Genomic DNA, 23,144 nt, shown 5'->3' with positions numbered 1-23,144 from the left:
CAGGTACTTTTCCAATTCTCATCTACACACCTTATTGCATGCTTAAGACTCCCTTCCTCAGTCACCACATCACTGTCTCCTTCAAATCCCTCCTGGAAATACCTTTATTCCAAAAAAACCTAAAGCCCTAGTCCTCTCCTCATTGAAACATCTGCTAAGGGTTCTTGTGCTACTGGACCATAGCAGAAATGCTGCTAGTGGGTCAGTGAAGTATGTTGATCCAACCAGCCATGTGTGTTGGTGGAGGGCATCGATGGGCAGCAACTCCAGCTACTTATAGTCCATATGGACTAGAATAGCAGTTGGAGCTAGGTAGTAGAGGTGCTTCCAATCACAGGAAGGATTCTGTCCTTCCCAAACATCTGTATAATTATTGCATACAAAGCCCTTTACTTGGGTTTTGTACAGAAGACCAGAACGTCTAGAGGCTTCTGGTCCACAGAGAAAGCAAGGTAGGCAGTTACTGTTCTGCTTTGCAGTGGTCTGCAGAAACCTCTTAGTCCAAATGAAATAAAAGGAACTAAACCTCAAGAAAACAGTGCCACTGTTGAGTTTGCAGGTCAGCTTTCATATCAGTCAGTACAGAGAATGTCACCTATGGAATTAATAACTCATTGTTCCTCATGATATGTTTGCTAGCGCTTTGTCTAATCTAATTATGAGGCCTCCCTCACGTTCCTTGGAAGAGTATTTTTTTTGCAAAATGCACTTTCTGGAAGTCTCCATCTTTTATTGCATTAATATGGGGGGGTGTATACACACACACACACACACACACACACACACACACACACGCACATTCCCTCTCATTCTTATTCTAATATACACACAGAGAGAAAAATACAAATGTACATCTCCCCCCTCTCCCCCGCCCCATGAAAGCAATAAAAGACGGTGACTTCCAAAAAGTGCTGAGAGAGATAGAGATGTAGGGTTAGAATGGACCTCAAGAGATCATCTAGCCAAGTTCCCTGAGCTGAGGCAGGACCAAGTATACCTAGATGATCCCTGTGCTGAGTAGAGTGGGACAATTACCTCCCTTGTCTCACATATGACACGCCTGTATATACATCTCGGAACATTAGCCTTTTTTGCAATTGCATCACATTGTTAACCCCCAAATCCTTTTCAGCCTAACTAATTATTCCTCATTTTGTAGTTGTACATTTTTTCCTTCCTGAGCGTAGTATTTTGCACTTGTCTTTATTTAATTTAATCTTGTTGATTTCAGACCAATTCTCCAATTTGCCACGGTCACTTTGCATTTTAATCCTGTCCTCCAAATCGGTAGCAACCCCTCCCAGCCCGGTGTCATCTGCAAATTTTATAAGAATATTCTCCACTCCATTATCCAAATCATTACTGAAAATATTTAGTAGTTCCAGACCCAGGACAGATATACACACTCCTGTTGGACAGCGAACCATTGATAACTACTCTTAATGTATGGTTTTTCAATCTAATTTAATCTAGATCACATTTCCTTAGTTTGCTTATGAGGATGTCATAGAATCATAGAATATCAGGGTTGGAAGGGACCCCAGAAGGTCATCTAGTCCAACCCCCTGCTCAAAGCAGGACCAAGTCCCAGTTAAATCATCCTAGCCAGGGCTTTGTCAAGCCTGACCTTAAAAACCTCTAAGGAAGGAGATTCTACCACCTCCCTAGGTAACGCATTCCAGTGTTTCACCACCCTCTTAGTGAAAAAGTTTTTCCTAATATCCAATCTAAACCTCCCCCATTGCAACTTGAGACCATTACTCCTCGTTCTGTCATCTGCTACCATTGAGAACAGTCTAGAGCCATCCTCTTTGAAACCCCCTTTCAGGTAGTTGAAAGCAGCTATCAAATCCCCCCTCATTCTTCTCTTCTGCAGACTAAACAATCCCAGCTCCCTCAGCCTCTCCTCATAAGTCATGTGCTCTAGACCCCTAATCATTTTTGTTGCCCTTCGCTGTACTCTTTCCAATTTATCCACATCCTTCTTGTAGTGTGGGGCCCAAAACTGGACACAGTACTCCAGATGAGGCCTCACCAGTGTCGAATAGAGGGGAACGATCACGTCCCTCGATCTGCTCGCTATGCCCCTACTTATACATCCCAAAATGCCATTGGCCTTCTTGGCAACAAGGGCACACTGCTGACTCATATCCAGCTTCTCGTCCACTGTCACCCCTAGGTCCTTTTCCGCAGAACTGCTGCCGAGCCATTCGGTCCCTAGTCTGTAGCGGTGCATTGGATTCTTCCATCCTAAGTGCAGGACCCTGCACTTATCCTTATTGAACCTCATTAGATTTCTTTTGGCCCAATCTTCCAATTTGTCTAGGTCCTTCTGTATCCTATCCCTCCCCTCCAGCGTATCTACCACTCCTCCCAGTTTAGTATCATCCGCAAATTTGCTGAGAGTGCAATCCACACCATCCTCCAGATCATTTATGAAGATATTGAACAAAACGGGCCCCAGGACCGACCCCTGGGGCACTCCACTTGACACCGGCTGCCAACTAGACATGGAGCCATTGATCACTACCCGTTGAGCCCGACAATCTAGCCAGCTTTCTACCCACCTTATAGTGCATTCATCCAGCCCATACTTCCTTAACTTGCTGACAAGAATGCTGTGGGAGACCGTGTCAAAAGCTTTGCTAAAGTCAAGAAACAATACATCCACTGCTTTCCCTTCATCCACAGAACCAGTAATCTCATCATAAAAGGCGATTAGATTAGTCAGGCATGACCTTCCCTTGGTGAATCCATGCTGACTGTTCCTGATCACTTTCCTCTCCTCTAAGTGCTTCAGGATTGATTCTTTGAGGACCTGCTCCATGATTTTTCCAGGGACTGAGGTGAGGCTGACCGGCCTGTAGTTCCCAGGATCCTCCTTCTTCCCTTTTTTAAAGATGGGCACTACATTAGCCTTTTTCCAGTCATCCGGGACTTCCCCCGTTCGCCACGAGTTTTCAAAGATAATGGTCAAGGGCTCTGCAATCACAGCCGCCAATTCCCTCAGCACTCTCGGATGCAATTCGTCCGGCCCCATGGACTTGTGCACGTCCAGCTTTTCTAAATAGTCATGCAGGACTATATTGAAAGCTTTACTAAAATCAAGATACATTGCATCTGCTGCTATCCATTAGCTCAGTAACCCTGTCAAAGAGGAAATTAGATTGGTTTGGCATGATTTGTTCTTGACAAATCCATGTTGACGGTTACTTACCACCCTACTATTCTCTAGGTGCTTACAAATTGCTTGTTCCAGTATCTTCCCACAATTAAAGTTACTCAAACTGGTCTAATATTCCCTGGGTCTTCCTTTTCCTCCTTTTTAAATGTTGGTCCTTCTCCAGGCCCCTGGAATTCACTGGTCCTTCATGAGTTATCAAAGATAATCGCCAGTGGTTCCAAGGTTGCTTCAGCTAGTTTCTTAGGTACCCTACAGTGAATTTTATCAGGCCCTGCTGACTTGAATACATCTAACTTATCTAAACATCCTTTCCCTATTGTGGCTTTTATTCTTTCCTCCTTATTATTAATATTAATTGTGTTGATCATCTGGTCACAGTTTACTTTTTTAGCAAAGATTGAAGCAATACTGGCATTAAATGCCTCACCCTTATTGATATCATATGTTGTTAGCTCTCCTTCCCTGTGAAGTAGAGTACACTTTCTTTCATCTTTCTCTAGTTCCTGAAGTATTTATAGAATCTCCTATTATTGCCTTTTATGTTCCTGGCTAGTTGTAACTTATTTTTGCCTTCACCTTTCTGATTATGTCTGTACATGCTTATGCTATATTTTTTTACTTATTGTCAGCAATTTGTCCATGATTCCACTTTTTGTAGGATTCCTTTTTGATTTTCAGTTAAAGAGCGCTTGATGAAGCCATATTGATCGCTTACCATTTTTCCAGTATTTAAATATATATATTTAAATATGCTAAAAGATGTGTTATAGATTGACTGTATTAATAAAAATTAGCATGTTTTTTCATGTGTAATCTTATTCTTACAGAGCTCTTGGAAAAGTCACTGGCCCTTTTAAACAAAAGCCACGAGCTGACTGAATTCATAGAAGAATTAAAATCTGATGGGCCTAATGTAAACCCTGAGTTGATGCAAGAAGCCCGCAGCAGCTGCTTGAAAATTGACAGTCTCCTTGAACTGCTACAAGACAGGAGACGGCAGCTGGACAAATATCTGAAGCAGCAACGCCAAGGTCTAGAGCAGGTTCTGCAAATTTGTCATTGGCATCACCAAGAAAATCAGGTATGATATACAACACTTAGGCCAGCCACAGTAAAATCAGGAAACTGTTATATGTGGTGGGGAGTTACAGGAGAAGGGGTTACAGTGTATTTGGATGATAGTTTAGCACACTGATTTGTTTACTTTGATTTAAATTTTAAGCATGTCTCCCTACACAACCTTGTTTCTGGCCTTTCCCTAACTTTTGGCAGCTTGGTTTTGCAACCTTTCTGTTGTTTTAATGTAGTTTTTTTTAAATGTAATTTTCTAAGTTAAAAAAACCTGAACTCTCCCACAGAAATCCTATCATATGGAATCATATTGACCCCTACGCACATGGGTTATCTGCAGGGTTCAGACCATTAGCTTCACGGCACTTACCTTGGTCACATGAGTTAATGGAGCAACTGGTGACTGCAGTAGACTGTCATCTTCTTTGTGAACCAGTCAATAGAAGGAGAGAGAGATACTTTGCCAGTGGTTTCACAGCTATTTGCTGAAAGCAGAGGAATACAGAGACTCAGGACTCCTCACTTCAGTGCTAGCTTCTGGAGGGGAATGTGTTCTAGTGGTACTCTTCTGTCTCTGTGCACGCTGCCTGTCCCTTTCCCTTGTCTTGCAGTGAACCCACCCCCAGCTCCTATTTCCATCCCCCTCTGCTCCAATTTCCCCACCACACACACACACACACACCAGTTCTTGCCGTCCTCCCCCTCTGTGTCTATATATACCCAAGCCCCTCCCTTTCTGCTCACCCTGCCTCCTCGGCTTCATCCCCACTTCTGTTTCTATCCTCCCACCCCTTTGCATTCAAATCTGGCAGGGGCAAGTCCTGCTCAACTCCTGTATTGCTGGGGTGGAGTGTACTCAGTGAGGATGGAATCTTTGGGCAGTGTGGCTGCCAAACTCTAACAAGTCTCTACTGAATATGTGCAAGTTGAGTTTTTTAAAGACTTGGTCAAATTTGGATGAATTTTCATAGAAAATTTTTTTCATAGAAAAAGCAAACAACACATCCTTGATACCAGAGTAAGCTCCCTGCCAAATTTCAAACCCTTTCTCCAAAGTACAGAGGTGATAGAGCTTCTCAATAAAAAATTATATCACATTTTTTTAAACATGGGCAAAAAAAGTATTTTTCCCGAATCTTCTTCCCTGGGCTTGTCTACACAGTGGGGTTTATCTCACACTAACTGCAGTTTTTTCCAGTTAAAATGGACTCGCATTCACATAGTGTGACTCTTTTTCTGAATCAAGTGGCCAATTAGTGTGAATTGGATAATCCGCTTTGAAAATGGATTAGGTTCATTTCAGAATGAGTTTGTACAGAAAAAGGAAGCATCTGTATTTCAGATTAACTTTTCAGTCCTCCCGCTTGTATCCCAAACTGCATTGCTTCACACTAGGACTGCCCTGTCTGTTTACCTGTGTGCCCTCTAGTGCTCTGGGGTCAGGTTGGCCAAATGTCACTGCCCTGTTTAAATGCTGGCGCACAACTAGGAGGTCCCTATTTGCAATTACACAGTACTGGAGCTGTATATCCTTTTCCGTGTAATCTAAATTGTAGAAGCCATGCCTGGTGGTGCTGCGGCGCAGAGGTCATGGATTTCCTTGCTATCTAGGGAGAGTAGATGGTCCACTCCTGTCTTAACAGCAGCTGCCAAAATGCAAAAGTACATGAGCATATAGCAAAGTATATGACTGAGAGAGGTCACTCTCGGAATACAGCTCAATGCCATTGCAAAGGAAAGGACCTTTGGCAGGCTTATAAAAAAGACCAAGGGCAGAAACAGGACCTCTGGCAGTGCTCTACTACTTTGAGGAGCTGGATTGGATTTTTGCTAGGAAGGCCACCCCTGAGCCCCCGTATGTTGTGGAAAGTGCTGAAAGCATCAAGGAGGACCCTGACCAGGACTCTGATGAGGAGATTTCCCCTGAAGGCCAGGGGAAATCTAAGAGCTGGAGCCAGACCCAGAGAAACAACAGTACCTGAAACCCAGATGGACTCCCAGCATGATAGTGCTGAGAAGGGGACCTCTGCCAGTAAGTATTATGTGCTACATTACTATAAAACTGTATAAGTGATTTTACCAAATGCTTGGCCCAAGTGCCTGATGGACATGGGCATTTTGGGCAAATGTGAGCTAGGAGCTTTTCCGAGCCTGCTCAGCTTTACCCTGGCTCCCAGTATGCTCAAGATGGGGGCCACATGGGGAATTCCAGCTCTGCAGGGATTGGTTCCCTGATATTTTTATTTCCCACAGCCCTCCAGCATGCCGGCATCTACCCTCCAACCTCCCTCTCCCTTCTGTTCCCCATCGACCACCATGGGTGTGTGTGTGGGGGGGGGCATTTCGCCTCCATTGCCTTGATTAAAGCCGTGGTGCCACAGTGGTTTTGTAAAACAACATTATAATGTAGCCATGTTTACTGAAACACCAGTTACAGAAAAAATAATATAATATAAAAATACTTTGCTTCACAATGTCCTGAGCTTTCCTCTATCTTAGCATTTTATGAGGTATATTTCCCAAAGACAGAGACACTAAATCACAGAGATTGCAAGGTATTCAGCTAGTTGTAATCAGAGTCGCAACATCATTAAGCCCTCAGGTTCAGAACATATACAGCAGAACGGTACTTATTTAGCTGTGCATTTTGTGTATCGAGCTCAGGTAACAGAAAACAGAATTTAAGGCCAAGATAATGCTCTATTTTGGCACAAACACTGCAGGACGTAGCAGCTTTCTTATGGCTACCTTTATAAGTAGAGTGACCCTTCCCGTCCTGCAGCACTTCTGGAGGGACCAATCTGGTGAATAACATCACTGTATATCTTCTGTCTGTCCGTTGCCCTTTTGAATAAGCCACTTGACTGCCTCTTGGTGTCTCAGATCAGAGGAACATCTTCCAATGTAAGGACTGCCAGCAGAGTTGCCCATGCAATTACTAACCTGCACCCCAGCAAACCCTTACCCACCCACCTACCTCCCAAACCTTCCAGCCCATCCAACCCCCCAAATCCTGCTGCCTACCCCTAACTCAGGTGAAGCCCAACCCAAATCTCCAAACCCTGCTGCCAGTCACCAGTCATGAACCATATCAGCAGCCTTGGATTAGAACAGGGTTCCTAGACAAAGGGGAAATAATGTGGAAATGTCTTAACATTTGCAAGTTGCCCCCAGACTGGGAAGAGATTATAGGAATGGCATTCCAAAACTGAGGAAAGAGTATTTTCATCATTGCTGCCCTCGAGACCTGAATTACTTCAATAACTGCTTTTTCTGTTTATCAGCTGTCCCCAGCTTCTGTATGTGACAACTTGCAGCCATCAAGAACAGAACCTTTAACTGCAGAGCACTTGACTAATCTCCAGGGCAGGAAAAGGAAGACCAAAGATGAAATGTTTGGGGACCTTGTGACAGCATCCAGAAGAGGGATAAAAAGAGAGAGGAGTGGAGGGAAATTCTCCTTGCGGAGAGACGGAAGAACATGGACATGCAGAAACAGCTCCTGAAGCCGATGCAAAACCAGACTGTCTTGATGGAGAACATTTTGGGACAATGTTCTGCCACAGCACCACAACCCCAAGTGTTCTGTTCATTCTCCCTGAAGCATCTGGCACCGACCACTGTCGGAAGATAGGATACTGGGTTAGATGGACCGTTGTTTTGACATAGTATGTCCAATCAACCCATGTCCTGTAGCCCATGGAGAACAATGGATAATGGGAGCAGCAGTACATTCTTAATGCTCCTGCTACGGGTAGTTCTCTGAAGACAGTGAATTCTGGGATCCCTCCTTCATCCCTACAATAACAAACTATAAACTTCTTCTGGCACTATTCAACATCTCCGTACAGAGGCAACCGTCAGAAATCTTGCATGTACACACGCTTGTGACTAGTACAGCACATATATGTGTACTCCACACTATATGGCATGGGCCCACATCTTCATTGTAATCTCATCTGACATTTGCATTAGTTTATGTAACAATGGATAAAAATTTGCACAGTTTTGTTCAATCCATGATTTTTATATTGGACTGATTTGATCAATACAGGTTATTTTTGACAAGACTCACCGGAATTTCATAAAATACATGTCCCAGAGATGAAATAAAGTGTCCTCTCCAAAAAATCATTGCACAAAGCATTTTTAAAAAGCAAAATACACTTCTGTTTCACTAAATTCATACACATAGAGTTAAGAAACCTTGTTACAATGTGTAATCAAATTACATTGACACATTTCGGCCTTTAGCTTCAAAGTAGGAAAATGGGGGATCCTGATCCCATGGCCCTGATGTTTTGCTGCAGTTTTCAGAGGAAGCTTTTCTGGCTGATCACAGCATTCAGAAAGTCACTGCACTTCTGCCCTCTACCCACTGATGAGGTGCTCGCCCTTGCTCTCACAGAAGTTGTGCAAAATATAACAAGAAGTTATCCCATGAGGTAGATATTTCTCAGCAGCCTCCAGCCTCATCATGAAATAACTCCTCTCCCTTACAAATGCATACTCCACTGTCATTCTACAGTTTCTCAGGGTATGTAGTTGAACAGGTCCTTCCTCTTGTCCAAGTGTCAAGTAAACGGCTTCATAAGGGAGGGAAGCAGACAGTAAGCTGTGTCTCATAGAATGACAGGAAGAATGACAGTGCCATTTATATCCATAGTAGCCATGGGAGCAAATTTTCCATATTTCATTAAAGACAACGGATGTAAGTTTCAAAAGATCCTAGAAACTTGGACCTTTTCAAGACCACCCCACATTAACACTGATGAATCTTCTAGGCTGGTGGTTCTGAAACTTTTTTTTCATGGACCACTTGAAAATTACTGAGGGTCTCGGTGGACCACTTAATGATCTTCCCAAATGTTGTTTGTACTGTTAGCTACCTATTGTAAAGCGCTTTGGATAAAAGCACTACATTAAAAAAACCTTAATAATTAATGTGTTTTTGTTCTACAAATAAAAGCACACAACTCATATTTTAATATCTGTAGTCTTACCTTTTAAATGCGATGGATGTGCCCTCTTTCCCCCGCCACAGCAGCCCCCGAGCTGGGCTGGGAAGGAGGGGGGTCTCTTCCTCTCTCCCCCACCACAGCAGCCCCCAAGCTGGGGCTAGGAAAGAGGGGGGTCTCTCCCCAGCCACAGCAGCCACACAGCTAAGGCTGGGAAGGAGGGCCATCTCTCCCCAGCAACCACAGCCCTAGCCCTGGAGCTGGGGAAAGTCACCTCTTTCTCTGGCTGCTGCACCCCTGCACATCCCAAATTCCCATCACCCCCTCTTCTCATGCCACCGTCCGCTCCCACCTACTCCCTATTCCCCCCAAGGCCACGACCTCACTTTACATGGGCATCTTCTTCAGGGTCTAGACACCTAATTAGTGGAGCCACACCTGCTAGGGTGCAGCCCAGGTGCACTGTTTAGAGGGAACTATCCCCAGACCACCTGAATGGAGCTCGTGGACCACTGGTGGTTCACGAGCCACAGTTTGAGAGCCTCTGTTCTAGGCCGTGGAGCTTTCTGGAGATGAACCCCTTTCTGTTCATGAACTCTGAGGCCTGAAGTGGGGGTAAAGAATAGGCACATGGGTTTCATCAATGCCTCCTATACAATTTGGAAATTCCAGCCGTGCAAATCCACCAATAGCCTTCTGTGCTTTGCCAAACATTAACCCATGCTAGCAGCACCTTTGTAGCAGCACACTGCTCCATGACAACAGCCCGGACAGTTGATCTACCAACACCAAATTGCTTGCTTACTGACTGGTAGCAATCTGAGTTGGCAAGTTTCCAAATGGTGATGGCCATATGCTTCTCCACTCTGAAGGAAGCTCTCATGTTAGTATCCTGAAGGATGAGTTCAGTGTAGATCTCTAGGAAAGTGCCCTTTGTCACCCAGAATTTCTTCCTCAACTGCAGGTCATCCCAGGACTACATCCCTATCCATTTCCACCAATCAATGCTGCTTTCATGAGTCCAGAAATGGCACTCAGTCAAGTAAAGCTGCTCCAGGCAAAGTTTTTCCACAATTAGCTGCTTGATTTCTTCCTCCTCCTTTAATGAAATTAGGTTGACAGTGCAGTGGCTGGCTTCCAAAATGACCCAGGTATGTGATCGCATATACATGTGCAGCTGCCTCTGTGTATTAACAAGTGCCTGGACCATGGCACAAAGCAGAATTCCCTCCAGGCTGGCTGACAGCAGTTTTGAAGTTGACCCTGCTTGCAAAAGACAAATGAATTATAAGATCACAGGAGAGGAATCATGAGAATTTGCTACTGTGATCTCCAAGTCCTAGAATTCTGGGAGCTTGCAGTAGGTATCTTACAGTACACCACCACCAAAAAGAAAAATAATAATAATCCTAGAATGCACAGAGCCCAATAGTGGGACAAAACACCATGGAATCCCAGCCAAGAATACTTAGTGCATATTCCAAAAAAAGTCAGTACCAGCTGTACACTCTGATTCAGTGGGAAGTAGGTAAAAGCAGCAATATGGATGCAATTATCTTGGAATTGTTATTCTGCAACCATTAGTGCACCCAGACCTAATCCACCGAAACAAAACAAAAAAACCATGTAGGCAAACTCTCAGAAATAGCTAAGCCCTTTAAACTGAAAATTTCCTAAAAATTCAGCCAAGGCAGGCACTCATCAGAATTTCAGTCTAAATGTTTAAAGTTAATGGAAGGTGTTGGGCAACCTTAATTGTAGGCAGTGCTATGCACTCCAGCTCTGTTTATAATATTGATTCTGCAGGGCTATGTACCTTATACATCAAAAACAGCTCTACCTTTTTTTGCATAGTGTGTATATGATCCCCCAAGTAAAACACTTTACAACTGACTAGGTACTCTAGGGAGCTGCTAACCTTATTCTGAAGCATCAAGTATTAGTAATTGCCAGAGGCAAAACTGGATTTATTGGTATCATCATGGCTAGATGGATGACTATCCTCTATGAAAAATCCGGTGTTCCTACGGAAGTGTTATCTTCCTAGCCTGTGGCTATAGAATGATAGCTTGGAATAAATCCACTTTTTTAACCAAGATACTGTAAAAAGAGAAACTGCTAAATAAGAGGCCACAGCCTTTACTATGAAAATCATGAAATATCGTCTAACGCTCGAGAGGCATGATGCTGTGCAATTCTGCTTTGGCTGCTGCTTTGTCTATATCACCAGGAAACTGTCCAGCAAAAGAACATACCTTAAAAAGTAATGTTATTTCAAGTCTCAGTATCTGTGATAAATTCTCAATGGCTACAACTGAAGTTTCAAAACAAATTTAGCCAAGTCAGTTGGAAATGTATCTTATCACAAAGTACACTCTCCAAGAAGAAGGGTCCTTCTCTAAATCCTTCTTCAAAGTTTGGAAGTACCAGGAGTTAGTACTCCTAGCTGTGATGCTTTCATCAACTACATGGTCATCCCAGATTTCTCCAAGTGTTTCAGTAACTTACAAGTAGGGAGAGGAGTGCAAAACAGAAGAATCTCTGCAAAATACTTTGCTATCTTACATTGGGTAAGGAAGGGGGAAATACTTTGAATGAATTTGCTTTAAAACTATACTGCAGAATCTCCCCAAGACCTCGGGGGTAGGGGAGAATGAAAATTTGGTAAAAATTTACCACAGATTTCTAGTTGCCCTAAACATTAATGGACAATTATCTTTCACTTACAGGGTGCCAAGTTGAATCCAGCCCAGTTTGGGAACATCTGGAAAATCTTTACTACCTGGTTTAGAGTGACCAGATAACAAGTGTGAAAAATTGGTACAGGAGAGGGGGTAATAGGCTATAAGAGGTGCCTATATAAGACAAAGCCCCTAATATTGGGATGATCCTGATAATATTGGAATGATCCCAATAATATCAGGACATCGGGTCACTTTAATCTAGTTGCTGTTTAGTGGCATGTGTGTGTATGTCCATTTTCTGCAGAATGGGCATTGACATCACAAACACCACCATTACAGCTCACATCTACTAGCAATCTTGGTGATAGCTTGAGGATATAGGCTGTAGCGCAGATAGAATGCTTATTCAACGACCTGCCTTCTCATGCCCAGCTGTGGTCCAAGGTTGATGCAGACTAGTTGGCAGAGTCAAGTCCTTGCAATACGGTTCTAACTATGGACCTGAAAGGTGTCAGTCGGGCACCTTATATAACATTCATGCACAATTATGGGACAATAAATACTCTGGAAAAAGAACCAGTAGAAACTTTGTCACAAAGTATCTTTTTTTAGACTTATGCATATGTATTTTAAGTACTGGTTCTCATAGCCTCACGGCAAAACTGAAGCCTAATATTTTGCTCTCCCTGTGTGTACTGAACTCCCATTAGTGTCAAGTGGAGTTCCTCATATACAAGGAGAGCAGCCTATTGAACTCTCATTGACGCTAATGGAAGTTTGGGAGACATAGGGAGAGCAGGATATTGGTGCCAAGCTCTGCTGTGAAGATGTGAGAGTAGATTTTTACCCTTAATACTGCCTGTGTTTTTCAAAGGATAAGTATAAAGCACAGAAGTCTCTCTGATCTGGTTTTTGAAAGCGAAACTAAGCAAATGTAAAGATCACAATATATTGTCCCAAAGAACTAAAAATGCAGCACCTTCGTTCTGCCTCTAATTGGAATGTGACGGTCTGATAAGCATAATCATAACATATTTTTCTTTATCAGTATTTTCAATATGTAAAAATGTACCTTGTTTTACATTTAAAGAGCTGACCTTCCTTTTCAGAAACAACAGCATCTTATTTTGCTGATAATCTCCTTCATTAATGAAAATCAGAGGCAGATTGGGCTATTTTGTGCATAATTAATTTTCTCGGCGAGAAGATTTATGAATGTAATTTTTCTCAGTTGTGCCAATCATGCACATATGAGACAAACAAGTAAATTAAACTTAAGCTATTCATGGTCCCTGGGTAAAAGATTGCGTCAAGGGCAGAGATAAGAGCTACGTCAGATTTGTGGGACAGCATAGCACACCCTCATCTGAAGTCCATGCAGACACACAGAAAATCATGAAATGATCCTTCTTTTTAAAGGAAAAATATTAACCACCGGTAGTTTTTGGTTCTTGTATAATTAAGAAGGTAGAACTAACAGCCCTGTCACCCCTTGAATCTGGATTTCATTTACTAGCAATTTAATTGATGTAAAAATAACTAAAATAGTGCAGTCATTTAAAGGTTCTGTTATGGGATCTTTACCTGAACGAATGTTTTCTCCTGCTGATCTTTACACAGTGGGCTGGGTTAATAGCTGTATGTTCTTTTTTACTGAAAGATGTTCAGCATGCAAGACTGGGGAGCGATTTAACCATTACTGTCCTCACAATACAGTTTGGAGCCATAGCTGTGTTTGGAAGCTGATTTCAAATATAGGCACAGGGGTTTCCATTTTTAGTATCAGACAGAATACAAGCTGAGCAAACCCTGAATGTCAGCATGCACAAGTATAATTGGGAATTTGCGACAGTGACTAATGCACTAGAACTGCTTGGATTTATGGAAAAAACTGTCTAAACAATCTATGTATGCTCCTAATAGGCTCTTTTCTGATTTTCCAAAAGCTGTCTCCCCTATGGTCTCTGCTGCTGCTGCCCGCTAGAGTGAAGGAAAAACACTGAGTTTCAACATTGGCAGGTTGGAGACAAACCTAGACATTTTCACCTAATTCATAAGCAATTAAAAATATGCATAAAATTCCTGAGTGGACCTTCATATATCTTCAGATGTGCTCCCAACGCCGTCTATAAATGGTTTTCATAAAAATGAAAAATTGATTACATTTTACCCTGAGTGCAGGAATATTTAGACCTGAACATAATTAAATTATTAAAATCTGTTTAGTCAGATTTGTTTAAAATGACTATCTGATAGCTACCTGGGGTGAAATCTTGGCCCAATTAAAGTTAATAGGAGTTTTCTGATTTTTTTCTGAGCCAGGATTTCACACACACACACCCGCCCCCGGTGTATTTATAATTGTCTCATCTCCTGTGATGTCATTTGTTCTTCTACTGGTGATTTAGTCCCCCTTACTGTGACTGCAACATGGATCTATGCAATACTAACTCCAGATGTCAACCCTTTGCATAGGAAGGGTTTGAATCCAAAGCAAACTCTGAGACCTTTTCAGAATAATCTCACAGCTCTGCATACATGCATAGATCTTCTTGAGAATTATCATATTCTTGTAAGAGCAGCACCATGAGACTAGGTAGGCTACTTGAGCCAATATTTACAAAATTTACACAAAAGTTTGGAAATGTTCACTTCAGAATGTCAAAGGCTCTTCTCATTAGTTGATAATTAACTTCTGAATTTAGAATATCGAACTGTGCACTAAAATGTGCAACATTTTCTTGGTCAGAAAAACACATTGCACTTTTGCCTACAGAATCAAATGAAGATTCCACACACTGTTCAGGAAACAACAGGACTTTTACAATATATTTAACCTGAATTACTTTTAGCAACTAGTGTGTGGATCAGATTTTAGGTTTTGATTTCTGCAATCTTTTTATGGACCTTAGCAACAGTGATGTGACAAGCCACTAGCAGCCACAGTGCACTGCAGTATTGAGGTTTAGTGTCTCTGCCATCCAAACAAAAGAAACCCCACAAACATGGAATGAAATTCCTTAACAATATTACTTTTCTGAAGTGCCACAGAGTAACAAAGAATAGTGACATCAAATAATTTAGTCTTAAAATTAAGCATCTTTTAAAAAAATCCCTTTTATTGATAAAATCCGAGCAGAGCCCCTTTATACTTCTGCCCTGCCCCATCTTTGTTTTTTCTTATTTAAATTCCAATTAAATGTCACTACTGCATGTCTGTACCATACAGTTGCATTAAACATGTGATTTGGCAACAACAGACTTCCTCCCACTTCCACTGAAGTGAATGGCAAAACTTCCATGGACTCAAATCAGAGCAGGATCAGGGCAAGTGTCTTCCTTTGGCACCTGTACCAAAAATCAATTTACATTTATATGGAAAAAATAGCTACTGTACAATTCTGTTGGTTTGCAGCTGCAAAGCCGAACAGCCAGACAATTATTAGATACCCCATCCAAATTCAGAGGGGAAGACTTGTCCCAGGGTAAAGGTGATAGCTTAGGAATTAGACCTGGGGTCAATTCCCTGCTTCATCAGACATGTGTGACTTCGGGAAGTCACTTAAACTCTCTTTGTCTCAGTTCCTTGAGTATAATGACAGATTCCCAAGAAGTGCACTAAATTGTAGGAGATCATACTCGTGCATACACAAACGTTTTACGCAAGAACACCCCTGTCATGGATCCATCATGATGAAAATGAAGCTTGTATTCTGGACCAATTTTTATTTTTTGCATATCATCATCTGACTGGGATCAGTAGTAATAATACACAGGACTTTTCATCTTCAAACATTAACTAATAAACCCTCCCAACACTCCTGTGAGAGACAGCAAGACAGGTTGTCTTTCTGTTAGAGAAGGGGAATAGAGGCAGACTTGGGGATGACAGAAGAGTCAGTATCAGAACCAGAAGTGAAACTCAGAACTTCTTAGCTACGATCTCTAGGTCTTGTGTGTCCCTCTGCTGTATTCCTTATTCTATTTGAAATCAAACAGGTAGGACCCATCTGAAAATAGTTTTTCTTTTTAATTTTAACAAGACAGCTCTTTATGTTATAGGAGAGAGAGGATGTTTTGCAGAAGTAGAATAATGGAACAAAATCAAACACATTTATTTATTTACGGTCAGTATTGGCAAAATTGTCCTGTTGCAAAACTCCAATGAAGTGAAAATCAATACTGTTCTAGTTCACTGGCTTTCAAATTGTGGGATGCCATGAACCCCTTCTCTAATTGTTGAAAACAACATGGACCCCCAGTGCATTTACACTTGTACCAGGGAAAGTCCAGGCACTGTGTGATCTTCCCAAAAGCCTTTTTTGGACACAATTTGACACCACCTGTTCTAGCTGGCACTATTTTAGGGCTTATCTACATGGGGAAATTGTCTGGCAGAACTGTACTGCTATAATTATATCGCTACAGTTATACTGGTATAACTACAGTGGTATTATTCTAACAGTATATTTTTGTTGGTGTCCCAGCGTATAAAGCTCTTATTGTTCAACAAAAGCACTCTTTCATGTTTTACTTCAGACAGTTACAGAAAACTAGCTAATCTCCTCCCTGTTCACATATTTTCTATTTGTCTCCGATCTTTATCTTCACTACAGGGTTAACTCAGCTGATTGGTACCTAGGTCTGAACAGCTGGATTAGCCTAGCCTAGCCCAGGTGTGAGCAGCCACACGGCAAAGCCTTACCTGAATTATTATATCCTTACTAGTGCTGTGCTCATCTCTGTCACTAAGACTTCTGGGGGCATGTTCCGTGGTTCTTTACCCTGTAGCAAACTGAGCCGCTCTGTGATGGTTTCCTAGTGACTCGTGGGAGCATTTGTCTGTCCTGGGCACAAATTGAGAGAATTGTGGGGAGGTACTGAAGGACTGTCTGCACTTGAGTGGTTTGGTCTGTGTCCTCATTGCAAAGTGGGCAGATTTCCATCCCAAGTGAAAGCCTCATTTGGATTTTAGTCTGTGGCCCCAGCCAAGCCAGCTATCCTGGGTTTAAAGCACCACTAAACTTGGATGAGATGTTTTTGTGTGTGGCTGGGCGAAGGTTAGGGGTAAAGTTCATGGAAGTTCTTAAGATAACTCTGCAATTACCATATTTTACCATATTTTAACTTATGACAGGAATGCCTTTAACTCTTACTTCCATGGGTAATTAACAGCAAATATTGTGGTCAATAGCATGCTGTAAGGCAGTCATGCGCTAAGGGTTTAAAAAAAATTAGTGGTGTTGTTTATCGGGCAATCGACATGCACTGTAGCTTGTGCACAAAAAATAAAAGCTTACCAAAAAGAAATTTCTGAAAAAGTAGAATTCTGTGGGTTTCTGTCTTAAAAAACACCAACGATAGCTCTTGCATAAGAGTTGATCTTACACTGCTAATTGACATCTGCAGTACTTAAACCCCAACTTCTTACACTCTTGATAATTAAAATAGACATTGCCAAGTGGTTAAGGGGTGAGCTTCTTACTGTAACAGAGTTAAAGATTTTATTACTCCTTAAGTCTATGGAAGCATGAGTTTGTTTTGGCAAACAGCCAATATTTTCCATAGAAAAGAAAATTGCCTCAATTCACAGGGAAATTCTTCTTTCCCTTGTAACATACGCTTTCAATTTTATTTTGATAGATGCGAAGTACATGTTTTGTTATGTCTTCTGCCAGTATAAATGTTTTCATAATTTTGTATTGGTAAGTGTATGTTTGGGGGGATAAGGAAAGGCTTCATGATTCAAAATTTTGGTCTGATCCCTACATTTTAAATTTGATTTGATTCGGTCAGATATGTAAACATTACTCCAAGACTCCACTGGGCTTCCATTCATCTCTTCATTCTACATAATCAACTTTCCTGCTCATAGGTCTGTCTTCATCAAAGGGTGACTTGTACAGCTCTAACCCCATTTTTGGGAGGACAAACTAACCAGTGTCATGCTGTATTCCAGAGATGGGCCTGGTCCAAATGCCTCTAATGCTGATCAAAGTGCAATCTGAACTTTGTGAACTTTGTCTACCTCTACCACAAATCTTGCACTGAGAATGAGAGTTTGTGAAAGCTCATCCTCCCTTGAAAATGAAAATAGCATGTGCGTTCCCAAATGTGAATGGCTTTTGTGACTGTAGTTATCACTTTACACTGCCTTGGTTTTTGTTCCAATAATTATAAGAGAATTATTTTATGAATTGTATTTTTTTGAAGCAGGGCACATACAAAACTCCTATATGCTTTTGTTTGTAACTTGTATCACCAGTATAGTGTTCAGAAAAACGAGATCCCCAGTATGTCAATAAATAAATAACTTAGAGGCGCTTTAGAAAACAATTTTGAGACTCTGCCATCAAATTAAAATTTAATTACATTAATAATCTGTTTACTTTCCTAGCACCATTGAATTCCTTAGGTAATTTGCCCACTGTATTATTTCAGTTGTGTTGAAAGAATTTTTTGTTATAAAAATTCTTTTGATTTTTAGAAAAATACAGAATAAAATAAAATTTTAAAAAGGCCTCCGCCGAAGCAGATCTCAGGAAATTCTTAGAGACCATGCTCTCAAGTCTACATTCTTTCTATTGTACAAAGGAGTTTTAAACGTGATATATAGAATATGGTGGTGGCTTTGCAAGACTTGGAAAAGATTGGAGCAAGTCTCGTAGGTACTAACTGATTCCCAGTACTATTTTAAAATGCAAAGCTTCACTCAGGGATCTTTGCTATGTGTTGTTTACAAGGAATGTATAAGGTACCTACTGTGAATCCAGTAGAAGTAGATGCAAGTCATTCTGTGCAATTTATGAGATACATTAACTACTGCATTTGTTTGCTGAATATTCTTGTTACAGTCAATATAGCAAGTTGTAATTGTTTTTTGGAATACAAAAGATTACTCTATAATGCAGTACAGTAGCTTCATTGAATTATTGAAGTTATAGTTAGAAAAGATCTATCAGGTCATTTAGTCATTGCTTTTTATGCATCATTGTAAATATGCTCAGATTTATAGTCACCTGCTGTACATGAAAGAGCATTTTTCCTAGGAAAAATGTATGATTTCGTTACCAATTTAGACTATGTATGTCTTCTTCCACATGTTACTACTACCTGATTTTTCTTTTCCTTCAGTCTCACCCACTGTACGGATTGATAAATAATTTGACATACTTTATGGAAAACAAGTATTGTTTTGTTACATATATTCCCATATATGTGCACTTTGACCCATGATCTATTTCATGTAGGTATATGAACTTTTGAATTAAAACATGAAAACACAGTGCTATGTATCTAAAAATTGGGCTTGATTTATAGATTAAATTGGTTCACTTAGTACATCTGAAAAGTTGGACAATTATTTCTCAGCCTTTTGAAACTCTTCTCAACTCTTGAAAATCACATTTTTGTTTTTTATCTAGTTAACATCTTGGTACAGGAAAAATATCAGTGATTATCTACATAAGCAAAATCTAGGCTCATCTTTAACAGAAAATGAAGAGCTGCTTCATGAGCACAAGGAAATGGAATTCAAAGCTAAGGTAAGAAATATGAAAATATTAGAGGAAAAAAACTATCATTTATATTTTTATATATATATACACACATGCACGCACACTGTATATGTGTACAATCTATATGTTTGTGTATATGAGAAAGAGAAGTTTTATTTTAAATATAGCTAGTATTACACACACAAAGTTCTTGGTACCGTTTTTCTCACCCTAGCTTTTTCCTACATTCATGATAATATAAAGCAATTGTACATTTTGTTTATCTACCACCCTTCAATATAATTGCCAAATAACTAGATGTGTCATTTAGAAATAAAAACAACATTGCAAGGGCTTAAGGAAAGTAGTTAAACAATTTGGGAGAGTTTAGGTGGCCAGTCACTATTACTGTAATGCTTTGTCACTGAAATCTGCAGATCACTTGGCAACAAAGTGGGTATAATGTAGGTTTCAACAGGAATTTGTAGCAATATGTTTGAAATAACATGATGGGACAATTTTATTCCTCTGCTGTATAAATGATGAGGGTAGGGTTAAAGATTATGTTGATATGAAAAAGAAATGTGTAGAAATGTAAAGAAAGAGCACATAAATATTAGAACTCTCCTGCAGTTACTTAATTTTGTTGTAAATGTAATAGTTCTCTAAAGTGTTGGTACAATACAGTGAAAAATGCTCGGTGTGCCATTTTAGACCGGTTGCGATCAGAGAACTTGTCTCATGGGGCAGGCCTGTTTTGTGCTCAAGACCTTTGTTCATAAAAAAATGTAAGTTTTTGAAAGGTGACTGAACTTAGAATCATAGAATATCAGGTTGGAAGAGACCTCAGGAGGTCATCTAGTTCAATCCCCTGCTCAAAGCAGGACCAATACCAACTAAATCATCCCAGACAGGGCTTTGTCAAGCTAGGCCTTAACAACCTCTAAGGATGGAGATTCTACCACCTCCCTAGGTAACCCATTCCAGTGTTTCATCACCCTGCTAGTGAAATAGTGTTTTCTAATAACCTAGACCTCCCACACTGCAACTTGAGACCACTTCTTCTTGTTCTGTCATCTGCCAGAACACTGAGAACAGCTGATCTCCACCCTCTTTGGAACCCCCCTTCACATAGTTGAAGGCTGCTATCAAAAGCTTTGCTAAAGTCAAGATATATCACATCCACCACTTTCCCCGTATCCACAGAGCCAGTTATCTCATCATAGAAGGCAATCAGGTTGGTCAGGCATGACTTGCCCTTGGTGAATCCATGTTTACTGTTCCTGATCACCTTCCTCTCCTCCAAGTGCTTCAAAATGGATTCCTTGAGGACCTGCTCCATGATTTTGCTGGGGATTGAAGTGAGGCTGACTGGTCTGTAGTTCCCCAGATTCTCTTTCTTCCCTTTTAAAAATATAGGTACTATATTTGCCTTTTTCCAATTGTCTGGGATCTCCCCCGATCGCCATGAGTTTTCAAACATAATGGCCAATGGTTCTGCAATCACATCAGTCAACTCCCTCAGAACCCTTGGATGCATTAGATCCAGCCCCATAGACGTGTGCATATGCAGCTTTTCTAAATAGTCCTTAACCTGTTCTTTCACCACTGATGGCTGCTCACCTCCTTCCTATACTGTGTTTCCCAGTGCAGCAGTCTGGGAGCTGACCTTGTCTGTGAAGACCAAGGCAAAAAAAGCATTGAGTACTTCAGCTTTTTTCACATCATGTGTCACTAGTTTGTCTCCCCCATTCAGTAAGGGTCCCACACTTTCCCTGACCACCTTCTTGTTGCTAACATACCTGTAGAAACCCTTCTTGTTACCCTTCACATCGCTTGCTAGCTGCAACTCCAATTGTGACTTGGCCTTCACCTGTATGCTCTAGCAATATTTTTATACTCCTAGTCATCTGTTCAAATTTCCACTTCTTGAAAGCTTCCTTTTTGAGTTTAAGCTCACAGAAGATTTCACTGTTAAGCCAAGCTGGTTGCCTGACATATTTGCTATTCTTTCTGAACATCGGGATGGTTTGTTCCTGCACCCTTAATAAGGCTTCTTTAAAATACAGCCAGCTCTTCCGGACTCCTTTCCCCCTCATATTAGCCTCCCAGGGGATCCTGCCCATCAGTTCCCTAAGGGAGTCAAAGTTTGCTTTTCTGAAGTCCAGGGTCCGTATTTTGCTGCTACTCCTTTTTTCTTTTTGTGAGGATCCTGAACTCAACCATTTCATGGTCACTGCTGCCTAGATTGCCACCCACTTCTACTTCCCCTACCAATTCTTCCCTGTTTGTAAGCAGCAGGTCAATAGGAGCACGACCCTTAGTTGGATCCTCCAGCACTTGTACTGGGAAGTTGTCCCCAACACTCTCCAAAAACTTCCTTGATTCTCTGTGCACGGCTGTATTGCTCTCCCAGCAGATGTCAGGGTGATTGAAAACTGACCAGGTTTCTGAATGGCTGGAGTTGTATCTTTTTTAAGCTTGATGGTTAATAGACCATTAATTTGTTTCCATAATTTATAGTTAACTGCTTCAGTGCTACCAGGTAAGCAGGGAAAAATGCACTCCTAATGCCATCCCAAGTGCCTCATATATCCTATTTGAAGTCACAGTTTTTTTGTCTAGAAAACATTGGTTCTTAATGGCATATCACCACATTCTGCTGCAGGATGCACAGTGCTTTGAATACTAGGAGTGATGGGGTTAAACAATAATGATTGAGTCACAAGGCCTTTCCAAAGGAATACTATAACCTGCTGGGAGAAGTTGATGGTCTGGAGTGCCATCAAGGCTCACTAAACCCAGATAATCATTAATCCCCAGGAAATTCACTGTACTGAAGTTAAAAGAAAAGGAGTACTTGTGGCACCTTAGAGACTAACAAATTTATTTGAGCATAAGCTTTCATGAGCTACAGCATCCGATGAAGTGAGCTGTAGCTCACGAAAGCTTATGCTCAAATAAATTCGTTAGTCTCTAAGGTGCCACAAGTACTCCTTTTCTTTTTGCGAATACAGACTAACACGGCTGCTACTCTGAAGCCTGTACTGAAGTTGTTGTTGCAATTTTCTATATCAGTTGAAGAAATACCATAACCCATATTTTAAAAAATAATAAAGTATGCATTTTCAGTCTGTACAGCAGTGGACCCTGATCCATGGCTGGGGCCTCAAGGAACTATCACAATAAAATAATTTTATTTATTTATTGTTTATCTAAATAACTGTTCCCCTATATATTAGCTAATCAGGTTGTGTGAATCATTCCACAGTATCCCATTCTTCGTATAATGTTGTTTTAGAGCGTTGATTAGCATTGGAAGCTTTTCGTACAGAGTCATAACTTAGTGCAGCTTACCTTTATCCTTCTGTTGTTATTGTTAGCAGCATGATCTAGCTCAGGGAAATCAAGTTCACTGAGTAGATCTTGTGGAATATATGCAATGCTTCTGATGTGAACTGTGGACACAGAAGCTAGCTTAAGCTGCACACAGCAAATGTATTATAGAAAGATGAGCTATAGGTCTGTGTATCTGTTACATTTTCATTGTACTAAGCTGATAATATTACAAGCAGTGGGAAAGAGAAATTTGACACTTTTGCTACATTTTATTTCCAGCTTGAGTATTCAAATGAGTGTTTCTGTAAAATTTGTTAGAATGGTAGAGGCTTATAGTAAATGTCATCACTAGTCATACTGGTGTTTTGCCTTGATGGCAGAAGCACAATGAAACATAAGCTGATACCAAGTT

The 23,144-nt window shown here is 41.0% G+C and overlaps 1 protein-coding gene across 7 annotated transcripts in view; it reads left to right on the top strand.

Moving 5' to 3' along the window:
- CCDC141 (coiled-coil domain containing 141) overlaps positions 1 to 23,144 on the top strand; it is a 174,065-nt gene that overhangs the window by 40,242 nt on the left and 110,679 nt on the right. For all 7 annotated transcript variants that reach the window (XM_038422084.2, XM_043505412.1, XM_043505409.1 and 4 more), the window contains 2 exons: positions 4,012 to 4,265; positions 19,322 to 19,441. In XM_038422084.2, coding sequence (XP_038278012.1) covers positions 4,012 to 4,265; positions 19,322 to 19,441 — 374 coding nt within the window. The remainder of the gene's footprint in view (positions 1 to 4,011; positions 4,266 to 19,321; positions 19,442 to 23,144) is intronic.

The sequence above is a fragment of the Dermochelys coriacea genome, chromosome 11 (assembly GCF_009764565.3).
Source record: "Dermochelys coriacea isolate rDerCor1 chromosome 11, rDerCor1.pri.v4, whole genome shotgun sequence".
In the NCBI taxonomy this organism is placed as follows: Eukaryota; Metazoa; Chordata; order Testudines; family Dermochelyidae; genus Dermochelys; species Dermochelys coriacea.
This window is presented reverse-complemented; position numbering and strand designations above follow the sequence as displayed.